Source organism: Athene cunicularia (genome assembly GCF_003259725.1).
Source record: "Athene cunicularia isolate RWA chromosome 7 unlocalized genomic scaffold, athCun1 chr7_part2, whole genome shotgun sequence".
Classification (NCBI taxonomy): Eukaryota; Metazoa; Chordata; class Aves; order Strigiformes; family Strigidae; genus Athene; species Athene cunicularia.
This window is the reverse complement of record NW_020799108.1, coordinates 3,628,986-3,653,840: the sequence shown is the minus strand read 5'-3', so window position 1 is coordinate 3,653,840 and position 24,855 is coordinate 3,628,986. Positions and strand designations below refer to the sequence as shown.

The window sequence follows — 24,855 nt, the reverse complement described above, 5'->3', positions numbered from 1 at the left end:
CTATTCTTCCTTCTCATGTCACTTCCTGTGCTTGTTATATTTAACCTTTTTTCAGTAAGGATTCCAGTTTAGTATCTAAAGTGTTCTGAAAAGTGGTATCAGTGTAAACACTAAAAATGAGGTGTTGCAGACGGCATAGTGTCAGGCAAATATGAATGTAGTCACTAAGAAGCATGTAAAGGGAGGCAATGTCTTGATTATCTTGTAAAGTGTAAATCATTACCTTATCAAAGTTGACTTCTGGATCTAAGGGTTAGCCATAACTCTATAAATCTGCCATACGTTGTATACTGGGTAGTTAATAAAACATGTTAGTTTATAGCGTCCCTTGAATTAAAGTGGGTGAAGGGTAAAGGGCTAGTGGGGTGAACTCTAAACTTGGCATTAAATTGAAAAAGTTCAGCACAGATTTTCTTTGTTAGCCTTTATGTATGAGGAGACTTAGCTATTTTTATTTCTTCCAAGCCTTCATCATTTAAGAATCCAATGACTGTTGCACATTTGAGGGAATAAATGGTGGTATGTGAGTATCAATGCAACATTTGTGACATAAGGATGTTTTTAAGGAAACCATAAAAACACATTTCATTGCTTACTAAAACTGAATAGAGCCTGAAAAAGCAAACACTTCCTATACTAAAAGTATCTTGTTGTATACTTATCAAATAGGAACTACTATGTTATCATGATTTCTTGTAGGCAATTAAAATAATTAAGCTATCTGTCATGCTTTCTAATCAAGTGTTCTTATTCTAGCTGACAAATCCAGACCACCTTCATCAAGCCCTTCCAGCATTATTCGCCGGACTTCCTCACTGGATACACTTGCTGCACCATACCTGGCTGGACAGTGGCCTCGTGATAATCACGGACAAGCTGCTCCGTGTATGAGAGACAAAGCCACACAGGTAGGGTGGATTTTTGCCTTTGACGTATTTAAATGTGAAGACAGGATTTAAATGGAAGAAGCCTTTCCCTTGAAAACGTTCACTTTAGCTTTCTTGCTTGCAAGTTCCTATTCACTTTCAAAGTGCAGGCATCCTACCATTGCTATTATGTATGTGAATTATTTGCATTCTTCACTAAGAAGCTGTGAACTATAATATCTGTTAAGAGTTATACTTTGTTCTTGCCTCAGAAAAACACTAGTGTATTGCACATGTGTTTTCTCATTGTTCTTACAGTGTGCTCTACGATAGATTGCGCTGGTGTGACGTACTATTTAGTTTAGATTTGTACAAGACAATTTAGGGACTCCTTATATGTCTGTCTGTCTTAAAACTGAATAAAAAAGCTTCTGTAGTGCCTGTATAGAAGTTATTGTAGCCTGTGATAGGCTGTTCATCCTCTATTTTTAAAAGGCCGTTAATGTTCACCTGAGATCTATGCATGAAATATAGACAATTTAGCTCAGCTGGGAAGTGTTAAAAAAGTACATGATTTGCCAGTAATTTTCTACAACTTGGTAGAATTTGACAAGTTTTTAATGGTTCAGTCCTATGCCACCTGTAAAGACAGAACCAACAGGCAATTGAATGAAACCCATGTTACAAGAGTTATATGCTTATCATGACAGTTGTTTTATTACTTCCCTTACAGGGAGCTGTTGTTATATGGTATCCCACTGTATGCAGAAGTGATTCAAGATAGATTTTTCCATAAAATATCCCAGTGTTTAATTTCCCCTTCTGTGGGTGTAGTCTGGCAGGGGATTTTGCTAATTTGTAGAGTGAGAGAAAAGCCAAGCATATCAGATTTTAAATCCCTATTCCTAGACTAGGTCTCCACTGATTCCGAAGGACATAACGGAAAAATGCAGTTGGAAGAGAAACCAACAGCATGTGGCTCCTACCTGAGTTTGAGCCTGCCTTAGGTTTGGTAATGCTAACAGAAGTGTGGCCACATCCGTTTCAGTGTACTGTCTACTCAAATGTGTAGGATGTTGAGTAGATGATGACTGCAGCATTGGTTGTTACTGTATGGCCTTCTCAAGATCCACAATTTGCAGAAAGAACCACAATTCAAAGAGCAGATCAGTAGAATAGTAAGGTGTTAGGGAATATGCCTGTGTGGATAAAGTGGAAATAGAAACTGGTGAAGAAAGGAAAGCTGAGGAACAAGTTTTCTATGCAAGCAAATGAATTGGAAAAATGCTTAGAAGATGGGGTGAAAAAGGTAAACAAATCATAGTAAGAGGAGAGGATGAATGAGGGTGTGAGGGTGTATGATATACAAGAAACTGCTGTTCGTGCTTATCTATTACAAGGCCTTGGTAAAGGACAGAACTAAACCAGTGTGGGTGCCTTAGCTATTTATTTGATTTCTTAGGATAATATTTTTTTCAAAACAGTTATATTTCTATACTACTGCCAAAGTACTTGCTATATTCAGTTGATCTCTTTCATCTTAGTTACAGTTTAATCTGAGTCATGGTTGGGCTTTTGTAATCTGTGTATTTTGCAGCTAGAAATAATCCTTTTTGGTTTACATTTTTCTTTTGTCTTTTTCATCCAATTCTGATACATCTAGGTGCTATGATAGTGAGGCTATCATAAGGGGAAATGTATTTGCAAAGATTAATGGGAAGACTGTAAAGGGCATTGGATATTTCTGCAGAATTAGTATATTTTGTGTGATTGATGTTTGTATACTGCTGAGGGAAATAAATAATCTCTTTGCACTTCCTAATTTAAAATTTATCAAACCAGTAGAAATCTTTGGGATACGGACATACATCTGTACCTTCAGAGCTTGTGTTGATATGACACTGATGAGATATTGTTGCTTTTAATCTTTCTGGTGTGCTGGAGAGCAACCATTTGAGCTAGGGACAAGTTTAAATACAATAGCTGTTTCCCAAGATAGTATAGGCTCTTCATTTGTATTGTTTAGCGTTTCTGAATATGTGGTGTTTGGATGAAGTTTCACAAGATATTCTGGCTCTAGTGTGTAACTTCAGATTTCACCGAGTCTTATGTGAAATGGGTGCATTCAGATTTCAAAAGCTTACGGAACAGGAATTGAATTTATTAAGATATAAAAGATTTTTCAAGTTGAGTAAGCAGGGTATCTTGATTATGTGGTTTATGGCATAGGGTTGTGTAGGAATCAGACTGGGCAATTATTGACACACTTTGGCTTGCGGGCCTTTACAGGGATGCCCATAGGTTATAGCTGAGAGCAGTATAAGAGATCCCAGGTCACACAGAGATTCTCTGTGTATCAGACTCATGCTTCAACTGATTATTTTGATGAAACCTGTCTGTAAAACCAGACTGAATTATGTACATGCAGAATGTTTGTTGGATGATGAATAAGTGTCTTATTGAGCATCCTAGGGTCTGACTAGAATACATACATGCAGATATTGCTTTAAGTGCTGCTAAAACAGGTGTTTGTAATCTTGTCTTTCCCCCCTTGAATCAAACTAGTTTACCTTTGCCTGTGGCTGTTTGAAATAAAGCTATGTCAAAATACAAGTTAAGATGAGATAATTGCTTTGTATTTTTTTTAATTCTTAAAGAAAATAATACATTTCACTGCAGAATTTTTGCCTCTAAGACTTCCAAGTGTTTTACTATATGTGAGAAATTTAGCCTTAAACTCATTTCTCTTTGTAATTCTAGAACAGGCAGAAGAGAAGGATGTTGTGAATGTTAACAACTAATAAGCAAGTAGTAGTACTTTAAGAACCTACAGAAACAGAAATCCCTCTTTCTCTATTTGTTATTGGGTCAGTGTTTCTTGAAAATAAGTATAATAAAATACAGGGAAGAAGTAGAAAGAGAGCTGATAAAATAGTATTACATTTCTGTCTTGATGTAAAGGTTTCCTCTAATTTAATGTCTTACACCTACTCTTGCTCTAAAAAGATTTCTATTTGTTTTGAGGATGGGCATCAAAGCCACCTTTAATCCTTTAAAGTGAATCAGATATTAATTTATGAAATAAGTCTTGAATCTTAAGTCAAAGTCTTGAATATGAATTTAATGCAAAGACTAATTAGAGTGTTAATGAGATACCTGTAGGCAAGTGTAATGGTTGTGCAGAGTTGGGAAGTTAAAATTAGTGACTGAAACTTACTGTCCCAGGAGCTAGAGGATAGGATGAGACTCCAGACTGACATTTGAGAATTGCCTAGACAAAGATTGGTATTTGGGGATGGGGGTTATCAGTTTTTCCATTTTATGGTGAAGATAAGTGAGTGCTTTTCTAGAAAAACAGATTCTAATGGATTCCAATGCTGATATGAAATAGGAATTTCAAAGCAACCCTACTAACTTTGTTATACAAATCTGTCCTAGTTAGGTTTTGGCTTGGAACAATGATGATGGAAAATAGTGGAAGTTTCATTTATATTTGTAACTGAAGCCAATGGGAGTTGCAACCTGTCTGTTTGGAGTTACACCTCCATTTCCCCTGCAAAATGGGGGGTTAATTGTCAAAGGCCTGGTGAATTTCTGTGTTCTGAGTACAGATGGGGTAAATAAGGTGTCTTGCAAGCTGTTTATCTCAAGTGTAAGAACAACTGTTGCAAACTGTAGATGTGAAGGATTTGACGGATTTGAGTTAATCAAAGTTCCTGTCTATAGGAGAATGTGAGATCAATGACTCTTCAGGCTGGGTTAGCTAGATCATCACTGTGTGGTAACAACTGCACTGTGACAGCAGTGAATTTAAAGGAATTCGCTGTCTATTTCAGTGTGCAAGCTGCTTCCAGAAATCTTTCCCCTTCCTCCATTAGGTATATTTCTTGTGACTGCATGGAGATTCTTGATAGATGTTATTATCCCTTTTCTTAGAGCCTTTACAGTTCACCGCTTTTCAAGGCAATTCTGAACATGATTAGGTGGGAATACAAACTGTCCAAAAGCATGCAGTATTATCACAGGCTTGCCTGTGCATTTTGTTACCTTAAATAAATACAGTTTGTCTTCATAATACTTTGAATTTCTCAGAACTTTTTCACTGCAGTATGTTTGCAAGTTTCTTTATTAAATATCAATAACTTTGGTAGCTTAGTGAAACTTAATATTAAGTTGGATGATGCTTTGAGCAACCTGATCTAGTGGAAGGTGTCCCTGCGCATGACAGGGGAATTGGAACTAGATGATCTTTAAGGTACCTTCCAACCCAAACCATTCTATGATATGATGATTCTGTGATTATCTGTGTTGCTTTGTGCTTGGCCTGAGACAACTATGAACCTGAAGCCCTTTGAGGCATTACAAAATTAATTCCTTGCTTTGCAGTAGCTCTAGTGGTGCTTAGATGCCTCACCTTCCTTTTTCTCATTCTTCTGAGCAAGAACATGATTCTGAAGCTATCCTGATGCAGGCTTTCACAATGTTTACACCAAGCTACCCTTGCTAATGCATCAGAAGTAACAAGGTCAGCATCTGTGCAGGAAATAAAATAGACCATCTCCCTCAAATTCAGCACTGTTGTCCTGGTTCTTCCGAGCTCTATAGCAGCTTGTGATACATCTGGCTGTTAATACTGCCTTATGTTCAAGAATTTGGAATGGAAACTAGCACGTTCCTTTGTTGGAGTAGGTCTGAAAGCTGTGTTTTCATGTTGGTTTTTTTGTGTGGGTTTTTTTTTTTTTTAAATATAGTTTCACTCTACTTTTTCATACATTACTTGTCAGACAGGCTTCTAGTCAGTGATTGCTTTTCCCTCGCAGTTCTGACTCTTTAACAAATCTTAACACTGTTCTTTCTTCTAATTTGCCTCAAAATATTCTGCCAGAATGTAGGAATTACATTTTTAAAATTAATCCTGTAATCTTCTTGCTGCAGACAGAAAGTGCCTGGGCTGAAGAATATTTGGAAAAGAAGAGAAGCTCACACAAACGTTCAGCATCATGGGGCAGCAATGATCAACTCAAGGAGGTCAGAAATGCTATTATCTGAGATACCTTTGGATTAAATATTTTTACTGGTATGCACTGTTACTGTGAGTTTTCAGGAAGGCATGACTACTGTACTGCTTTGTTGTACAGATTGTGAGCTTGGTAAAAAATAAGAAATAGCTGTTCAAGTGGTATTGATTTCATTTAATAATGCAAGACTAAAAATTTTTAATCTGAATGCGTGGGAAAGGAAGTGTAAATCGCAGGTGACATGCTTCATCAAAACAGGAAATAGAGCAGTAACCAAACTACTTTCAAACTTTACGTATTTCAAGTTCTGTCATTAAACTTCCAGAGGTATCTTCTGGGCTTCAGCTGAACTGGTAGCTAACATGTCAGGTTTGCAAAAACTTAAGTCTAATTTAGTGCTGGCAATAATTATGAACGTTGTGTTAGTAAAGAATTTAAACTAAGTGATGGAATAAATTGATGGAAACAATGTGCATACCTGGAGATATATATGGTGAGTTTTTCCTCTATTAGATTGCAAAACTACGTCAACAGTTGCAGAGGAGCAAACACAGCAGCAGGCATCATCGCGATAAAGAAAGACAGTCTCCATTTCATGGTAACCATGCAGCCATTAACCACAGTCAGGTAAGGCTGTGTGCTTTTTGGACATTTTGGGTAGCCAGTACCGGTTTTAACTCCTTTCAAGGTTGTGATTTGTCTTAAAGGGAACTTAGAAATACCACACACTGCTAAATATGTTGTAGCTATAGGTGAATTCTGTGAAATAGATCCATTTCCTTTGACTTCCTTGAGTGTATGGGGTCCCTGATCTTTTTGTTATTTGGCTGTGTTGGCTTTGAACTCCCACTTTCAAAGAATTTCAGATAGTTAAATCCTTCCTTAAAGCAAGAGTTTTAAAGTGCTTTCTACAGACTCTACAAAAGGATGACAGATAACGTTTAATCTGAAAACTGTAGATTATGCATTGCTGTAACAATTATGAATTTGCCTGTAGAATATGGCATGGAGCAAACGTGGTGAAATGATACACTCAGATAAAGTTGTAGTTTTTGCTGATCACATTTTGTGTCTTGACAATAGCACTTCTAATCCTATGATGAACTGATTCAGAGAGCTTAACTGACAAAAGGCTATTCAATGGGATTTTTATGTGCTCTATTAAAAGTGTTTATACCCTGCTTCATTCAGCCTTTGTAAGATTTTTTTTTTTTTCTTCCCTGTCATTTATCATGCCTTGAGACTTTAAGTAGTAATCACTTCAAAAACTGTGATAGTTAGGCATCACATGTTCTGCATGCAGTTTTAGTTCTCTCTAAAGACTGTTAATGAGGTCAGATTTGCAGAGGTAATATTTTTAGCTCAATAGCAGGTGGAAAAAAATTACAGGCAATTAGACATACAGATCCTTTCTCAAGTCTGTTTTGCTTGAGTAACTTCAAGAAAACCAGTAGAAAAGTTTGGTCATTTTTTTAGAATAATTTTTTTTTTCCCCTACTGATATCTCCTGAACATATGTTTATGATACATACACACAGTTTTTTAAAAAATACTTCGTTACAGAAAGAACAAATCCCTCCCAATTGCCTTGCAAGTCAGTGTAGTTGAAAGAAATTGTGGAAATGTCAATGTTATGAATTGAGAAAATACTTCAGTAGTGAAGTTTCTCTGCAAATCTAATTGTATTCCAAATTACTTCTGAAATGCAGGTAGTGTTGTTCTTATATATATTGTAGTTTGATACCAGCTAATGAAAACTATTTCCTTTCTGCCATTCCATTCTTCTGGAAATAATTTAGGCCAGGGAAGGAAGATGATGTGACATCAGCACGTGTCCTGCTCTACATGTACTTACCCATACTGATAAAGGATGAAATGAAAAATAGAAGGGTGTAACCATACATAGTCCTGATCAGTAGCATCTTCTGTCTCAGACCTTAACTTATCTCTGCTGTAGTGCATTTAATTAGGAGTCATGAATTTCCAGGACATAAGTGCCTTTTGAATCCAGTTTGTTATTAGTTTGAATTCAGTGCTACTAGAAGTATTGTATTTAGGATTTTTTTTTTTTTTAGAATGACACTTTTTTGACATAACAATGTAGGAATTACTTATTCAAACTTTTAAAATTGCAAAACAAACTGTTTTGTTCTCCTCTTCTGTATAGCAGAAGAACAGTTTGAATTTGAAACAGGCTGTCAGGTATAAATTCCTACATTTTGATCTGCTTTACTGAAGTAGGGGTACAGTGTAGCATCCTGCTAATGTATGATGCAGGTATTTTATCCAAACTTGTAGAAGTTATTTGAGGATTTGTTCTGTACTTGTGGGCAACTGAGGCATTTCAACCAGAAAAAGAAGTGTACTGAGGAACTTCTGATGTAGACCTTTCCATACACTGAAGAATTACATGTAGTCTAACAGGTTTGGCTTGGTATTGTATGTGTAGGTTTCTGAATGCTAAACTGTTGTCACTTTAACATAGATAATCTTAGTGGTTTTTAATTTTGAAAATGAACAGTGATGCCACTACTCTTGAAACACAGCACCACCACCTCCGTTTTATGTATATAAATTTTTTTGGCATCATAATTATTTTATTATTATGCTCATGAAATTTTGTCTTGTATAGAGGTCTTTTTGCGTTCTGCCAAATTTTAGAGTATGTGAATAAAACATTGCACAACAGATAATTAGGTTTTGGGCTTGTGAAACTGACTATAAAATACAAAATGAGGCAAAGTAGCTTTTCCAGCATTGTGTTACAAAACAAACCATTGTTTTTCTTGGTAAATTTTGTGCCAGCTGAGTTGAGCTACTTGCAAAGGGGGGCAGTTACTTCAAAAAGAGTTAAGTGAAGGGTTTAGATTATCGGCATTTAGAGGCTGGTTTCTGAAAGTGAAAATCTGTACTGTAGGCATCAAGGGCAAAGTTCCTAGGCTTTCTCATTCCGTTCTAGAGAGCTGCTAGATTAGAATTTCTGGCAGCAGCTCAGTTCCTTCAGGATTTGTGGAAAGGACTCTGTGGAAAAACTTGCAGTTGGTGATTAGAATATTTAGAATTTTTTTTACATTCCCAACTTGAAGGAAACTTGTAGATGGTGGCTCCAGAGGGTCATACAAAGATTTCTGAGCTCAAGAAGCTGTAATCCTGACAAGGCCGAGAAAATGTGTTAGGAAATTGCCTTGGTAGTCTCTTCACAGAGACCAGGTAAACTCTGTTTAACATTCTGGAATTGGCTTACTCTTCTAGTTAACACTAAAAGAAGCAACTCCAGTGGATTTACTTCCTCTTTTCTTCCCTACTAATAAACACTTAAGCTCTGCCACAATTCTTAGAGTTTTAGCAAAATTTTTACAGTGGTTCTTACCACTTAAGCCTCTAACTGATTGTTTAGTTGTGCTTCTTTCTTCTATGATTTTTTGTTTAAAGAAATAAATCCATGCAATCTCTATGGGGATAAGCCTGTTAGCTATGACTGTCCCTCTACTCAAAATCAGGAAATAGTTGCTGAGAAATTTGAGCAAGTCCTTCTTGCCGATTACTTTTTTTTTCTCCAGAGTGATCAAATGGTTTTTTGCTTGTTTGTTGTTTTTTTTTTTTTTCATGATGCCAGAAATATTCCATTTTGCCTCTCTACATGAAGAGGGGTTTGCAGAAGTCACAGGCTCCTCTGGTGATCTCAGGATGCCTCTGAGAATGTTGGATTTTTCATTAATTGCACTGTACTAAATCTGTAAACAGGAGTCAAACCAGTGGGATCTTCCTTTATTCTCAGTGTTAATATAATGGAGAAACTAGAATCGAGGTCTGAGCTGAAGACAAATGGAAGAATAAATAGATTAGATCTTTAAAAATAATATTTTTTTCCTGGGCGTGCTTGGCTGATGCTGCTACTTGACACTATGAACTATCAAGCGCCCTTCTTTCGCTTTCCTGGAAAAGCATGTGTCCTTAATGTTTTACCAATTGATTGATCCTAAGCAACCACTACTATTGAGACCAACTGCATACAGTTTGCATTGGCGTGTTTTTTGTGTGTCACTCTTACCACCTTACATAGATGGAACACTTCATTTTTGGAGATGCTTTCAGCCTTGAGATGGTTTGATGCTAATATGCAAAAGCTTCAAAAGTCCTTGGATTCTGTTTAAAGTTCTGTTGCTTCGTGAAAAATTGGAAGAGCTTAGAGCATTTTTCTAAAATGCCTGTGAACAATTTAGGTTGGTCGTCACCCACATTTCTACTCTTATGAGTTTATGCCACACCTGTAAGTTTCAAGACTAACTGTCCTGCACCAAAACTCCCTGACAGTGTGTTGTTATGTGAGCACTGAAATTATTAGCCTGTGTTTGGCACCTTGCTTCATTTTGTGTGTTCCCAGCTGATGAGTGGTCAATTGTTGGTAGCCTATTCCTGTATGTCAGGGGCTAACTCCAGGCAGACCTCTGGAGGCAGTATTTCTAATATAAAGTTTCTTGTTTTGAGGCTCATTGTTCCGCTACTGTAACAATGCTTCCTTCCCTTTCCACCTTTCAGCAATCTGGGTTAATAAATCATCCTCAGTCATGTACAGAATGTTAATTCTCTTAGAAGTGAAACATGCTGTATTGAACCATAATGAACTCTGTTGGAGCAGCTTGGTGGTTTTCTACTTTGAGTTCCTTGAATAGGACCATGATTCTAAGAATTTCTGTGGTAGTCAATCATATTTAAAGGATGGAGAATTTCCACATTTTGCTAACGGCTGCTGAAATCTTAGATGAGCATACCTGTGTTCTGCTTTCTACTTTTTAGCAAGTTCATTTTGTCCTAAGAATGTGTATATTTAATAACTGGGTGCATAAACAGTCTTTAGTGCCTAAACTTGTGCTGATATATGTGTATTATGACTGGATATTGACCTGTATTTACTGGACTGTTGATCCAAGGCCTTGTTTGAAATGGAATTAGCAAGGTTGTTTTTACAGAGCTTTTTGTGCTCTTCTCCCATGGTTTCTGGGGTTTTTTTGGTGTGTGGTTTTTTGGGTTTTTTTTTTTTCATCTTCAGGCAACACTTTTGAAAATCTTTCCAAGTTTGGTCATTGTGAGAATGTTTAGTTTTTGTTGACATAAACAGTGTCACAAACATTTCCTGAGCAGAAGCTTCTGTAGACCTTGTGCAAGTCTTTTTTTTGTAGCTATCCTAATGTTTTGGTAAAGCAAAACCAATATAGTTTATGTTTTGCTGCCTTAGAGATTTGTGATTGTGAGAATGTCTGTATTGTGATTTGCACTTAGAATTGTCTTGTTTACATTCATTTTTCTAAGGTAGCTTTTCTGTTAGACAAATTTTGCATAGTTTTTGAGAATTCACATGCAAAGTCATGATGCTTTGGTGTTTGTCTATGCACAGTGTTGTTACTTAGAGGAAAAATAAAAAAAAAACAGGAACAAACCACTTTGAAGACCATGTGGGAATGCTACCATCCTTCGATCAGTAGAGGAGATGTTCTCAATCACAGCACTCTAGGTCACAGAGTCTAGGAATTTTACACAGGAATTCTACTGTGACTTTAAGTGTCATGCTGTTCTTGGAGTTGAACTAAATGTTTGCAGTAAGCATTCTGTTATCCGTAGTAGTATCCTGTATGATCACCAAGAGTCTGCGTTGAAGCTTAGGGCAGAATCTTCTAATTTTCTGCTAGCATGATTTTTTAACGGGGGAAGGATGCTAATGGAGAGGATGGGAAATCTTGAGAAGTTGTGGTGTACTAAAAGGACCTTTGGAAAACTTCAGTAGTAACATGTTTTTTGAGAATGGAATTTTCATGCATACTTTGAAATGATGTTTTTTAAAATGTTAATCCTCATTCTGAAGTAACTATGTGTTCACATTTGGGTTTGGGAGTTTATTCTTTCTGTGAAAGTCATTTTAAACTCTTTTTGTCAAACTTTTATTCTGACTTAATATAGTCACTATGTTGGTCTTCGTTTCTAGCTTAGTGCAATCTTACATTTGTGGAATAATTTTCTTTCTGCATGTGTCATGTTACTGTAGGTAACAACAGACTTCCATTAAAATACAGTTTTAATGAAATTTAAAAGTGCTAAATTCCACAGCGAAGGAAGTGAAATTGTGGTACAGCTCACTTAGAAGGAATGTGAATATATTTTAAAGGCTTCAAAATTACTTACATTTAAATGTTTACTGTTAAATTTTCACTTGTAAAGCAGTGTCAAGTTGGAGGCAAACTATATCAAGGGAAACTCTGAGACTAGACTGAAAAGCTTTTTCGCATCCATTTTAACGCAATCACTATGGTTTCATGTAAATCCTTGGTATTGAGGTATGGATGTGTTCTGTTTAAAGGCTCACTTTCGAGTAGAAATAGTAACTGTTTTGTAAGTAAATCTACACTGCTTTCTCACTGGTTTTGGTTCTTCAGGCTCCCATCCCAAAGAGTGCTCTTGTTCCTGTGATACCTATTACCAAATCAACAGGATCACGATTCCGAAACAGTGTAGAAGGACTGAATCAGGAGATTGAGATAATAATTAAGGAGACGGGAGACAAAGAGGAACAGCTTGTTGTATGTATCTGCCACCATGATTGCTTTCTATAATTTTTTTTTGGTTTTGCTTTGAGGTTTTTAAGTCATAAGCATTAGTTTGCACAGTTTTTGAATTAAATTTGTCTGGGACTAATTTTTTCTTTCTTTAATAAATATAGTTTAAAAGTCTCCTGGAAAGTAAAAAGGAGGAAAGAGTTAAAGCTTGAATCTGAACCTTTTCCTCTTTAATTATTGTGATGTAATTAGTTTTCCAATAAAATAAGAAGTCTTGGTTAAACAGGGGAAAAGACAAAACGTCTGTTTTGAGCACTTCTGTAGTAACTCTTTCTTCTCTGTGCTCATGCTGAACTGTCCCCTTCATGGTTGAAGCATAACTTGCCCATTTTTAACTTTCTTCTTATTTTTAGGCATTTTTAAAGGTAAATTTAGTTACAAAATATCAGAAATACAGGCCACAAAGATGATTAGGGGGCTGGAACATCTTTCATATGAGGAGAGGCTGAGAGAGCTGGGACTGTTCAGCTTTGAGAAAAGAAAGCTCAGGGGGATCTTATCAGATATTTCTACACATTGATGTGCAGAAATGAAGAGGACGGAGCTGGACTCTTCTCAGTAGTGCCTGATAACAGGGCAACAGTCAGCAGGCATTAATTAAAAAACATTACATTCTATCTAAACACAAGAACACTGTTTTTTGTTTTTGTTGTTTTTTTAAATGTGCAAGGGTATTCAAAACCGAAGTAAGTTGCCTAGAGAGGTTGTGCAATCACTGTCTGTGGAGATATTCAAAACTTGACTGGACACAGTCCTGGACAGGCTGCTTTAGCTGATTCTGCTTGGGTAGGGCTGTTGGACTAAGTGATCTCAAGAGGTCCCCCCTTCCAACCTCAGCAATTCTGTGATTCTGTGAAATCTTGAAAACAGTTGCCCTTAGTTTCTGAACCTGACATTTTATTTTCTATTGAAGTCTTGTGTAATGAATAAAACTTTCTACTTCAGTTTTATGAAACCTGAAAAACCCCTCAGAATTACTGGATTTAAAGAAGCTGCTAACCGGACAAGAGCAGCCATCTGATACCTTTTATTTTTAACAGCCTCAAGATATTCCAGATGGGCACCGTGCACCACCTCCGTTGGTTCAGCGTAGTAGTAGTACTCGCAGCATTGATACCCAAACGCCTGGTGGAGCAGACGTGGGTAGCAACAACAGCAGCCGCTCCCAGTCAGTATCTCCAACCTCATTTCTTACCATCTCTAATGAAGGCAGTGAAGAAAGTCCGTGTTCTACAGATGATCTTATTGCTGATTCCAGAGATAAAGGTACCGTGTAACTTGAAAAGTTCAACAATGCTAAACTTTAACTCATTGCTGTGTGCCTGAACACGTAGTAAAAGAGGGGATTTGTTTCCCACGTCCATGGAGAAATGATAGAATATTACTTGATTTGCAAGTGATCTGTTTTTTCCAAATTGCTCCAAATGCTGTGTGCACACATATCTAGCGCTCTGTAATTGAAGCTGAATTGATGTGATGGAGGAATGTGCTTCCCAAACAAGTTTTTGTTTTTAAATAATAGATTCATCAAGTACTTTAAGCTAGGTGGAAAAAGCAAGAGTGTACAACAACAGGTGGAACAGCAGTCGGCTAGTCCTGTTGCTTGTGTCAGGTATTTTTAATGATCTTGGACAAAATGGGCAACCTTCCAGCATTTCATACATGCACTCATAAAAGTTTAAATGTTTGGTGGTTTTTAACTACTCTTTTTTTGACCATAATCAGTTCTGAGATATACTAGGAGAATTTTATAATTCAACATAAACCTGTTCTGGTTTTTAAGGAATATTGCGTCTGCCTGTTTCTTTTGGCAAGATGGTTATGGCACAGGACCATAGATTGAGGTTTGCAGTTACAAACTGACAGTGTCCAGGAACTAACAGAGATTGCAGAGGAGCCCGAAAATTGTATAAGGAGAGATAGAAAGGAGGGAGGGGATCGAGATAAGAAGCTTATTTGCAAATGAGTACTTGGAGCCAAATGAAAAAGTTTCTTAATTTTATGACATTATTAATGAAATGTATTTCAGTTTGGGGGGCATTTGAAGATACTGGGGTTTTTTATAGTGTGGCACATTTAAGTAATGAGATACTCTGTTCCTGCAGAGAATGGTAATAATTCTCCCTTGCCAAAATACGCTACCTCACCAAAACCCAACAACAGCTACATGTTCAAGCGTGAACCTCCAGAGGGCTGTGAAAAGGTGAAAGTCTTTGAGGAAAGCTTGTAAGTTGATCTTTACTACGTAAGAAATAACATTCAACATTGAGTTACCTATTGCTTTATTGATTTTGTGTCAGATCAGAATTATTAGTTCAGTTGCCAAAACCATGTGAACAGCCTCAACTCTGTTTTCTGTGACTATATACTGGTACATGTTTACATATTTATTGCTGGAATTTTGTGTTAAATTCAAAATTTTGGCTTTTTTTTAAAAACCAGCATAACCTGAGAGGACTATCTCTTAACTGGCAGATAGTGGGAGAGGAACTCAATCAGGTACAGAGAGATGTGATAAGAAGCTGCAATGCAGGTGCATCAGGTGATATATATCACAGGTTGACAGGCACGTCCAGTAATCTAGACTCTGAAGACTATATTCTTTTCAGCTCTATCTGTGTAGTTGGGAAACTTTTAGTGACAGAGGAGTGAATTTGACCCGGAGTATTTGATGTTTTGGTTATTCTGTAAAAGTCAACTTCTGTCATTTGGGAATATTCGGGGGGGTTTATGTTTTATTATTGTTTGTGGTGGAGTCTTTATACCCTTATGTCACTTGAATTCAAGAATCTTAACCTATAGTTAAAAATTTCATTTCATCACACAAGGAATATCATTTGGTTGTAATTCTCTTATGCCTATTATCTGAACAATGTCATCTAGTATAAGTAGTAATTAAAAAAATTATAGCTGCCTTAGTATATTTTCCATCTCCGATCTCTGCATATGGATTTTGAGAGGCCTCTGGCCTCTCCATAGCAGTGTGGAAAGGGTTACAGTAACTTAAGTTACCTGTCTATTTTAGAGTGTGTAAACTATGTTGCCAACAGAATAGACAGTCTTCATCTGCTCCAAGAACATGTTCTATTGTAGTTTGACTTGCATTTGTATTTCTTTTTGGATGTCCTTGCTGCAGAGCTGTAAGACTGTTTTGCTGTAGAGTGAAACAGCTTCTACAGAAGTTTTTACCTGGCTATGGCAGTTCTTAGACACTGCAGTCTCATGCAAAAATCTTTCTCACATGTGGTACTTGCATTCCACACATATGTGGAATACATGAGTGTAACTATTTAAAGCTCAACCTTTGTTTAACATTATTTCTACTTGAAGTTTACAGGATTTTCGTTTGGGGAAAAGTTTATAAATGGAGCTGAATTTTCTGGACACGGAGAATCAGCTAACATGGAAACATACCCTTTTTCATGAACAGAATTACTTTGCAGAGTAGAGTATCTCTTACAAGAGTATAGTGAAAGCTTGGCTTGCTTGGCCTAGTAGAATGAAGACAGTGCGTATGGCTGTCTTACGTGGAAGAGAGGGGGAGGTTATAGGCTAAAGGACAATGCTGTCAAAAGGAAAAAAATGAGTATAAATTTCTGGTGGTTATTTTCCAGCAGGGGGGAGAGGATTTGGAACACATTCCCATGTTTTTGTCTTAAAGTAGAGTTAGACTAGCTTAGTAGATTTACACTGCAGGGTTAGAGATAGACACAGAAGGCATTCCTGAGCTATCCACAATTTCCCTTCCAGCTCTCTTTTCCATAAAACATGTCTCTGAGTTAGTTGAATTATATGCTGAGATGGCAAAACTGCAAGTCAGGATCTAAATGTGTGTTCCACATGTCCTTCACGGCTTATAGGTACTTTATCACAAATTCCACTTTGGGAATATTACATTTTACTCTCTGCACTGAGGTTTTAAGTAAGACAGGCTGATATTTTACGGAGATTCAGGACATGCTTACGTGAACATATAGAGGCAGAAGTCTAAAAAAGGGCATCCCCCTATGAATGGCTCTTAGATGTGCGATATTGGGAATGTTGCTATGCCAGCTTTCTTTCATAAGGCTTGCTGTATAAAGAGGGTCTGGGCAGTACTTGTTGGGTTGTGAAAGTTTCTGGAGAATGTGATCAAGAATACTTTCTCATATATTGGATATGCCAGTTCATGAACAGGATTTGTGATCCGCAGCATGAATTTTGTCTCTGTCTTGGATTTGGAGACAGCCTGCCCTAAGAACATCCTGTTTATCTCATAGTACAAGTAAACAAGCAGTTTAAACCATCTTGCCATTTGCCATATGGTGCAAGTGTCACTAAGACACTGTTGAGTAGCTCAAGTACTTCAAGTTTAAACCTTGTTTCTGGTTCTGTTCAGCAATACATACCTGCCACTGACAGAATTTGATTGTTCAATGTAATTTTAAAACTGTTGTATTTTATTTCTAGGCCAAAAGCATTGCATGAAATTCCAGCCTTCTACTGCCCTGACAAGAACAAAGTGAATTTCATTCCTAAAAGTGGCTCTGCTTTCTGTCTTGTCAGCATCCTCAAGCCACTTCTTCCCACACAGGATCTCACACTTAAGGGCACTACTCACAGCCTGACTGTCTCCTCCGGCATGACACCCAGTTTGTTACAGCCCATTTCTATGGCCTCCTTGTCTACAAACACAGATCAAGACAGGATCTCTCGTGGAACAAGTACAGTAATACCACAGACCTCTATACTCCAGCAATCGGGACATATTGAGGAAACTGAAGGATAGATTTAGATTGTCTTGACATTTCTCTGGGCAACTACTGGGAAAAAATTGGAACCAGTTGACTGGACCTTTCGATCACACTATTTGCATTGTTTTAACAGTTTATGGCACTGTCATAATTTGAACTGTTTATATAATTGACAGTTTGGTAGCACATTGAGAAGTTCAGAAGGATGCAGCAGCTTGATGCTCTGTTGCACTTTCTGCTTATGAAGACTCTGGTTCTGTTTCTCTCCTGCTTTTTTAAACACTGGTGAAAACAAAGACTGTCATAATCCTTTGCCATTTAAAGGACCACTTGTGATGCTGTGTGTCCTTTGACTTTTTTTCCCCATTAAAACAAAAATCTCAAGACCAACCAGCTGATCCCATTTACCATTGTAATCTGCAGAGGGAGGGGCAATCAGATGGTTTTGCAAGATGTCTTTTGTATGAAAATGTGTATTTTGTAACAAAAATTTGCCTTTTCTTGTGTGTAGCAGATGGTGTTTAGAAGACACTTTCCTGATGACGACACCCCCCTCCCTTTTCTTTTCTTTTTTTTTTTAAGGGAAGGTTCTTTTTTACTTGGCTGTTTTACAGCTGCTGGGACCAAAGGATTGTTGAAGTATTTCAGCAGTCTCAAATTATGTGACCTTGCTGAACAGCCTCAGCCCTAAACAAAGTAAGGCAAGTTAATACATTTGAAACTTTTAACACAGAAAAGTATCCAAAAAGCAGTGTTAGTATATTAGTGTACACTTTTTTGATATCAGAAGTTTGTGCTTCAGGTAAGTCACTTTCTTAAAACTCCTTCCTTCACAGAATTCTCACCAGTGTTTGTTTATTGGCTGGAAAATTGCATTTTAAAGCACTTTCCCCAGTATTGTTCTATTTGTCCATAGGGTTTTTGTGCAGGGTTGGGGAAAAAACATGTTCTCCTCTTACTTGGTATTTTTTCTTCCAGAAAATATGCCACTTGCCTCTTACAGGCTTGCTTGGCTACTTACGGAGTTAGTCAGCCTGAATTGTTGGTCACTCTTGGCACAAATTTGCTCTGACATGACTCATCACTGTATTATAGACCCTGGCCACATAATACTGAAATATCTGTGCATGATTTTTTCCCTTTTGTCATAGTGGATTTTTGTGTGTCTGTTGAAGATGGTTTGTCAGGCATGGTATCTGTTACACAGAAGTTTACAGCAGCAGATACATTCTGCCTTTTTGACTAGCAACTTAGGCTGGCATGTAAAACAAAGGATTTTTTGATACCTGGTCTGTCCTGATATGCAGCAGTTTATGGTTCCTTTGAAATTACAATAAAAAGATTAAAATGGGGGGGAAAGGCAATTGCAAATGAAAACTGTTCAGCCACTTCAGTGAGGTCTCTTATATGTTCCTGGAGTGCATTACTTGGGTTTGAGTAAATACAGGTTAGATATGCAAAAAACTGCAGTGACCTGAATACCAATGTCATATCAACTTATAAAACAAATCGATCTTGTACCTCTTTTACAGAGTTAGATTCAGTAATTTCAAAGTAAGTGTCATCATGGACAGTCTCTGGGTCTGAATATTGGTCTGTTACACATGAGCAGTTTTCACTGGTTTGCATATACATAGCTTCCATGGATCAGTTCCATACTCAGGTCCCCTCATAACTGCATCTATTTAAAGATGATACTGCAAATATAACAGTTTTGTTCAGTGCTTAATATGCTAAATTTGGTTGTAAACATTGTCACTTGGGAGGAAAAAAAGCCCTGCATACTTGTGCAGGTAGTTGTAGTTTTGATACACATTTACTGTTCCTTTAAATTCTGCATAAGTAACTGTGATAGCAATGTACTTTACTTAGCAAGTAAGTGTAAATCATACTAGCATGCGCAACTCCTGTGTTCATAGTATAATGAACCCTTATTAAAACGTTATGCAAAAATTCAGCAAATTAAAAATGTACCAGGAATTATTAAAATATTAGACCTGTTAAATTAACTAACAAGCAGAACTTGGTTTATTATCATTCTTTCCATCAAAATAGATAGGATTGTGCAGATGGGACTAAAGAACTCTGTTTTGAACTAACAGCTCTGATACAATGAAGAAGTTGTTGAGGGACAGAGTTTTAAAGTAAGTGGCTTTGTGCAGCACATTTTTGTAATTTGGCCAGTTGATAGTTCCTTTCTAGGCTTTGTGAATATTAATTAGTTTCTTCTGAAACAGTTATAGTGCAATTTGAAGTCTAAAATTTACTGCTTTAGATAAACCTGGTATGATTGGATTCATGGAAGGTCAGATCATTCAGGTGAAGGAAGTGCTTGTAAGTCTGTGTTCTGTTTCTGTAACAGTAGCATGTAAAGAGTTTCTCCATCAATGCCAAGCTGCCTAGTGCTTTATCCGGAGATCTTAACTGAATGGTTAAGAACCAAAGGGCTAAAGTTAACAAATAGCCTTTATTACAGCCTTGAGACTTAACTGACTTCACCAAACTGCATTCAGATGTGTGTTTTCATCACAGAGTGACTCTCCCAAATAGCAGTGGACTTTCTTTTGCACCTGTTGTAGTACTTGAGCATCGATTTGGTAGTTTACATTGTATGTTATTGGACAGTGTACTGTACAAATTAGTGAGCTGCTCTGATAAAAACCAAATGTAAATGTGTGAGGTTTTTGCTTTTTATAGAAACAAACTGCATTCAGGACAACATTCAGTCTTTTTTATATTCAGGACAACTCTGCTATTGCTGTGGCAGCTCTACTTTATTATGAATACACGCTAAAGACTCAGCATTAAGAAAATATGACAGCTCTTGTTCTGAGACCAGCTTTTACATGTGTGCATACAAATATTAGCCTTAAACTTTTTATGTGCTGTCTTGTGCCAGAGCAGAGTTGTTAAATAAAGTATTTAAATTTATTTCAAAATAGCCTTGAGAGTGCATGGAGCTTTTTAAAAATTCTTTTATGTATAGAGTGGGGTATTCAGTTTTTTGGGGGGGGGGTTGATCCATGCATTACTCAAGCAGTTTTACTGAAAGAGTTCAAGTTCTTTTGGCATACTTTAAATCTGAACTATGCATAGACCTGGTCAGTTCCTTGATTGCCTACTTTGTAGCTTAAGAAAAATTAAAGGTCTATTTTTATGCACAACTTGGCACACTTGATATTCCTGTTTTCTTGGTGTTTTACACTTCTAGCCACACTTAAAGGCTGGCGACAGTGTTCAGTAACACTGACAGTTGATTTTGAGATATACTAAATGGTGTTCCTCCAGTTGTAAATCCTGCATAAGTCACAAGGAAGGAGGTCATCGTTGTAATTAAGGTCTGTGGTGGCAGCTATGACTATTGGAATCCTTTTTTCTTTTTTTTTTTTTTTTAAAAAAAAAACTCCAACAAATCAACTCAAGGCACAAGGGAAGAAGACATCTGTGTTAAACTTTGAACTTGCTTCAGCTGTTCTTTCCTTGCTTGGTGCCATAATCCTGTAGCAACAAATTTAAGTACATGGAAGGTAAAAGATAGTGCTTGAGTACATATATCTTGGAAGGAAATTCTTGATTGCACATACATATCTCAAGTGAGAGGAAAAAGGGAGTGAAAATTAAGTATTGCATACTGTGGAAGTAAATGATTGCTGTGTTTGATTTACATAAAGCAATAGCAGCTCTTTAAAAGTATATTTAGTCTCAGGGCTATTTTTTGGTTTGTTCTAAAATACAGTTTCCTGGAGTTGAGAACCTGAGATTGTTAGAAAACACTGAAGCTGAGCCTTTTAGGAAGAAAAACACAAAGTCATATCCGTTAGCCTTTCTTCTGCCTCAGGCCTAACTTCTTGTTGCTTATTGGGACTAATAGAATTCAGTGTTACAGCAATAATTCCTTGCTAAGTATATATTCTCTCCCTGCCATCTCTGAAACACTGATGTCTTCACAGTAACTCACTGCCAGTGAAATCCCTGTTTCCTTGCTGAATACCTGACAGCTTCTCTGTGAAAGGGTGAGAGAGAATGCATAAAAGACTTGCAGTTACAAAGATCAGTGCTGCAGGGTGACTTCTTGGATATCTTGATTTCCATTTGACTCATGAGCACAGACACATACAGTCTGTGTGGGTCTGTTGCTTTTATCTTTATGGTTCGAGGCAGGACTGGTATTTGAAAGAACCTTTTTTAATGGACAGACTGCAGACCTGTTCCCATCCAGAACTGATGTGCACTTAGATGTATCTCCAAAGCAAAGCTTATGTGTAATTCTTACTTGTTCTCATGAAATGAATATAACCTGCAAAAAAGACCTTTGACATAAAAACATCCAAACACTTGAGAATGTCAGGACTGTGCTTTCTCTATATAATTCCATAGTTTTAAGTGTGTGTCCTTTATCAGATGTCATAGCCTAAAGATGTTGTTATGGTTTACACCCAAACCAGGTTGGCATGTATTAAAACAAAAATGTTTGCTCTTAAAAAAAGTAATAGCACCTACATCTTTCTTAACCTAGGGAGATGAAAAGCACTGTGGAAGAATTGGTTTCATTGTGATCAAAGATTTCTTATGGAATTGTTTTTCTAAACCTGGGAATCCCAGGGAACAAAATGACCACTGATTGCAAGATGTACCTGTATATTTTCTTGACATGAGTTTGTGAGTGTTCAGCAACTCTAAAAATCAGTTCTGCTCTTAGCATTTTGTTTATACAAAGAATGACCTAGATGCATTGTTCTGAAACTGTTACTTTGTGTGTCAAGTCAAGTGAGGAGAGAAGGTTAACTATTCACAAATGTTTTGTGAAATTCCAGTCCTGTACCCCATCTGAACTGCAACAGTTTCTGAATGCTCCAAATGTAAATGGAGTCCTGTTAGCTGCTTGCTCGATTTCATTGCATGTCATCAGTAAATACTTAAGGTACGTGCATCTTTGTTTAATAATTCTTCATTGGGATGTGTATTTGACTACGGAGACTTCTGTAGTGTTGACAGGTTTGAATTGCAGAAGAGGACTTGGCCTGATAACACTGCAAGTTAATATTTCTTACACAAATTCCTTCTGAAACAACTATCTTTGGAAAAATCTAGTAAACTAAAAAAAATGTAAACCCTTTCTGGTTACCTCATCTACCCTAATTAACAGTGTACTGATAGTTAAAGAACAATATTGCTTGGCTTTATTCTAAATTATTTCATTTATTGAAATGTGCAATTTTTGAGGGTAGCAGTCAGGGGGTGTCCAAAATTGCCATTAGATATGCCTTTGTATGAGTTGGCTGATGTGTTTTCCTCTGTTACACTGTGATAACTTGTGGAGATGTTCTTGCATATGTTGTAATGATAGGTTACTTGTTGCATGTAAGGCGATTTTTGTAAGCAAGAGGAATTCCAGGGATGTTCTGCAAAAAAAGGGCCTATTCTGAGTTGATGTACACTGGTGTAAAACTGGAGCAGCTCGACTAATTTCAATGGAATTCTTGATTTACACTAGTGTCTTTGCTATGTGTAGTTATGCCAGTACTACTTTGCACAATATTATTTTGAATCTTGAGTTCTGACTTGTGAACTGTTTCTACTGAAAACAGTGAAAATTTTACAAACTGCAATAGTGGAATGGTTTTGGGCTTTTTTTTTTTTTTTGCCTGAAATAAAGAGTCATCACTTTGAGCTATGGATTTGTATTTATTTTTAGTAGCAATGGCTTTTGTGTGCTCTGACAGCCTGAAGAGTTGTCTGAGGATTTACCCTGAGGGTAGTAGGTGTTTACTTAGAATAAAATATTCACTTTTAACCCTTTCACAGAAAATTAATCAGGGTGGAAATCTCTGATTAATCCCTACCCTTATTCCTGCAGTACATCCTCAAAATAGTCCTGAGAATCTGCCTTTCCCCATCTTCATCTGCAGTAGGTTAAGTCAGTTCCTGAGCACTTTACAATTCCACTATTAGGGGAAAATGCCACAAGTCGTGGATTTTGGGTACAGGGAGATTCAGCATGTGTTCTCCTGGGAGTGAGGCTATGGGAACAGTACTGAGAAAAAAGACCTGGATTCTTGCTGGTAGGTTCATGCTACTATTCTGGAGAATGCAACTGCTGAAGCTGGCCTGGGAAGGTACTTAGACTGTTTGGTGAAATAGTCACTATTTACATTAGAAATAGTGAGCTAGATAAATTATGTAATTTGGGGCTTCTTGATAGCTCTTTAGTAAATATAAGTCTAATTTGTCAAAAAAGGCTTGGAGTGATTCTCCTGGAAAATCATTGTCAGCTATCTTTCATTCCAGAATGGAGAGAGGTAGAAGATTTCTCTGAATCTCAAGGAATTGAAGGATTTTCAGTGTGTCCCCCCAAAGCCAAGCTGGCTTGTGCTTTTCTATTGGTGGAAAGGGTTGGGCCAGTACAGCAGCATCAAGTTCCCAAGAGTGTGCATTTCACAGCCAGAGTCCTTGGGTAAATTCACACCTAACTCAGAAGCTGCTTGATTAAAATGTAAAAGAGGAATTCACAGCTGTTGGAAGTCTGGAGCAGAAGAGTCTTCTGTAGTTGATGCTTTCTCACATTTTATTCTTTTTTACCCATTCAGTTGTCTGCAGATGTTTGCCTGTCTCCAAGGTGAACAGGACCTGATTCTTTATTAAATAGGCTGTAACCACATTCTCTGTTAAACTATTTCTTCACCACCAATTGCAAATCTAGTATTTATGGTTTCACACATGTAATGATTTTGTTGTAAATACATCTGGTGTTTAAATTCCTTCCACACCTTATATTGCATATAGGTAAACTGCAAGACACATTAAGAAGCTGATGAAGACAGAGAACTGAAAGAGTAACTCTGTGTGGTGAGCAATTGGACAGTCCTCCAATTCAGATTTCACTGTGAGCAGTTTCGTTTCTCAGAGTTGCTCGTTTTGTTTCTTCAGATAGAACCAGTCAGGAGGCAGACTAGCAGAATTTTGTGGGTATCTCAGCTTTTGCTTTGAGTTACGTTTGAGTGTGTAGCAAATTGGTATGGAAGTTGTAAGCCACGGCTGCATGTGTTTTATCCTATCCCCTTGTTCTCTTGGCTCTCTACTCAGCATTTGGATGTTGTCATCCACCCAGACTTTGAAACATTTCAGATGCTACTGTCCTAAAATATTCCTTCTGTATACAGCATTTACAGAAGCACTGTTCAGCAATCAGACATAAACTGGTTAAGTGCTACATACGGTAAACTTATAGTTAGAATAGCGTGGAGGAAGTAATTCAGGTGAAGTTCTCCCATGCTTGAAATAGGCTGGATTCATTACCACTGCATGTACCGTTTTTCCAAGTCTTACTCCTGCCAAATAAGCCTTATTTGCCACATCATGCACTGTTTACAGAGCCCTGATTCACATACCTGAAGTCACAGCCCTGTAACTAATGCTTGTATTGATGTAGGAGCATGTCCATAATGAATAATGCTTTCACATTGTGGTGACATTGCTTGTAGGAAAGAAAAAAAAAAAATAAATCCTGTAGTAGATAAAAAAATAATTACTGCAAGCAAAGTAGAGCATTGTTCATTAATTCCTACCTTTACGAGCATGGGTACGTTAACTGCTGTGATTAAGCTGTTGGTTAAGAAACTGTTTGTTACAT

The 24,855-nt window shown here is 37.2% G+C and overlaps 1 protein-coding gene across 1 annotated transcript; it reads left to right on the top strand.

Annotated features, from left to right (window-relative positions):
- Positions 1-627: 627 nt before the first annotated feature.
- FAM117B (family with sequence similarity 117 member B) lies at positions 628-22,886 on the top strand. The gene is made up of 7 exons (XM_026853302.1): positions 628-908; positions 5,802-5,894; positions 6,398-6,511; positions 12,313-12,456; positions 13,533-13,758; positions 14,598-14,718; positions 16,942-22,886. The coding sequence occupies exons 1-7, from the start codon at positions 888-890 to the stop codon at positions 17,258-17,260; spliced, it is 1,038 nt and encodes a 345-aa protein (XP_026709103.1). The 5' UTR covers positions 628-887; the 3' UTR covers positions 17,261-22,886.
- The last annotated feature ends 1,969 nt before the right edge of the window (positions 22,887-24,855 follow it).

Coding starts and splice junctions, on each gene's coding strand:
- FAM117B (XM_026853302.1), top strand. CDS start 888: ATGAGAGACAAAGCCACACAG. Junction 909..5,801: donor TGAGAGACAAAGCCACACAG/GTAGGGTGGATT, acceptor TTCTTGCTGCAG/ACAGAAAGTGCCTGGGCTGA. Junction 5,895..6,397: donor GCAATGATCAACTCAAGGAG/GTCAGAAATGCT, acceptor TTCCTCTATTAG/ATTGCAAAACTACGTCAACA.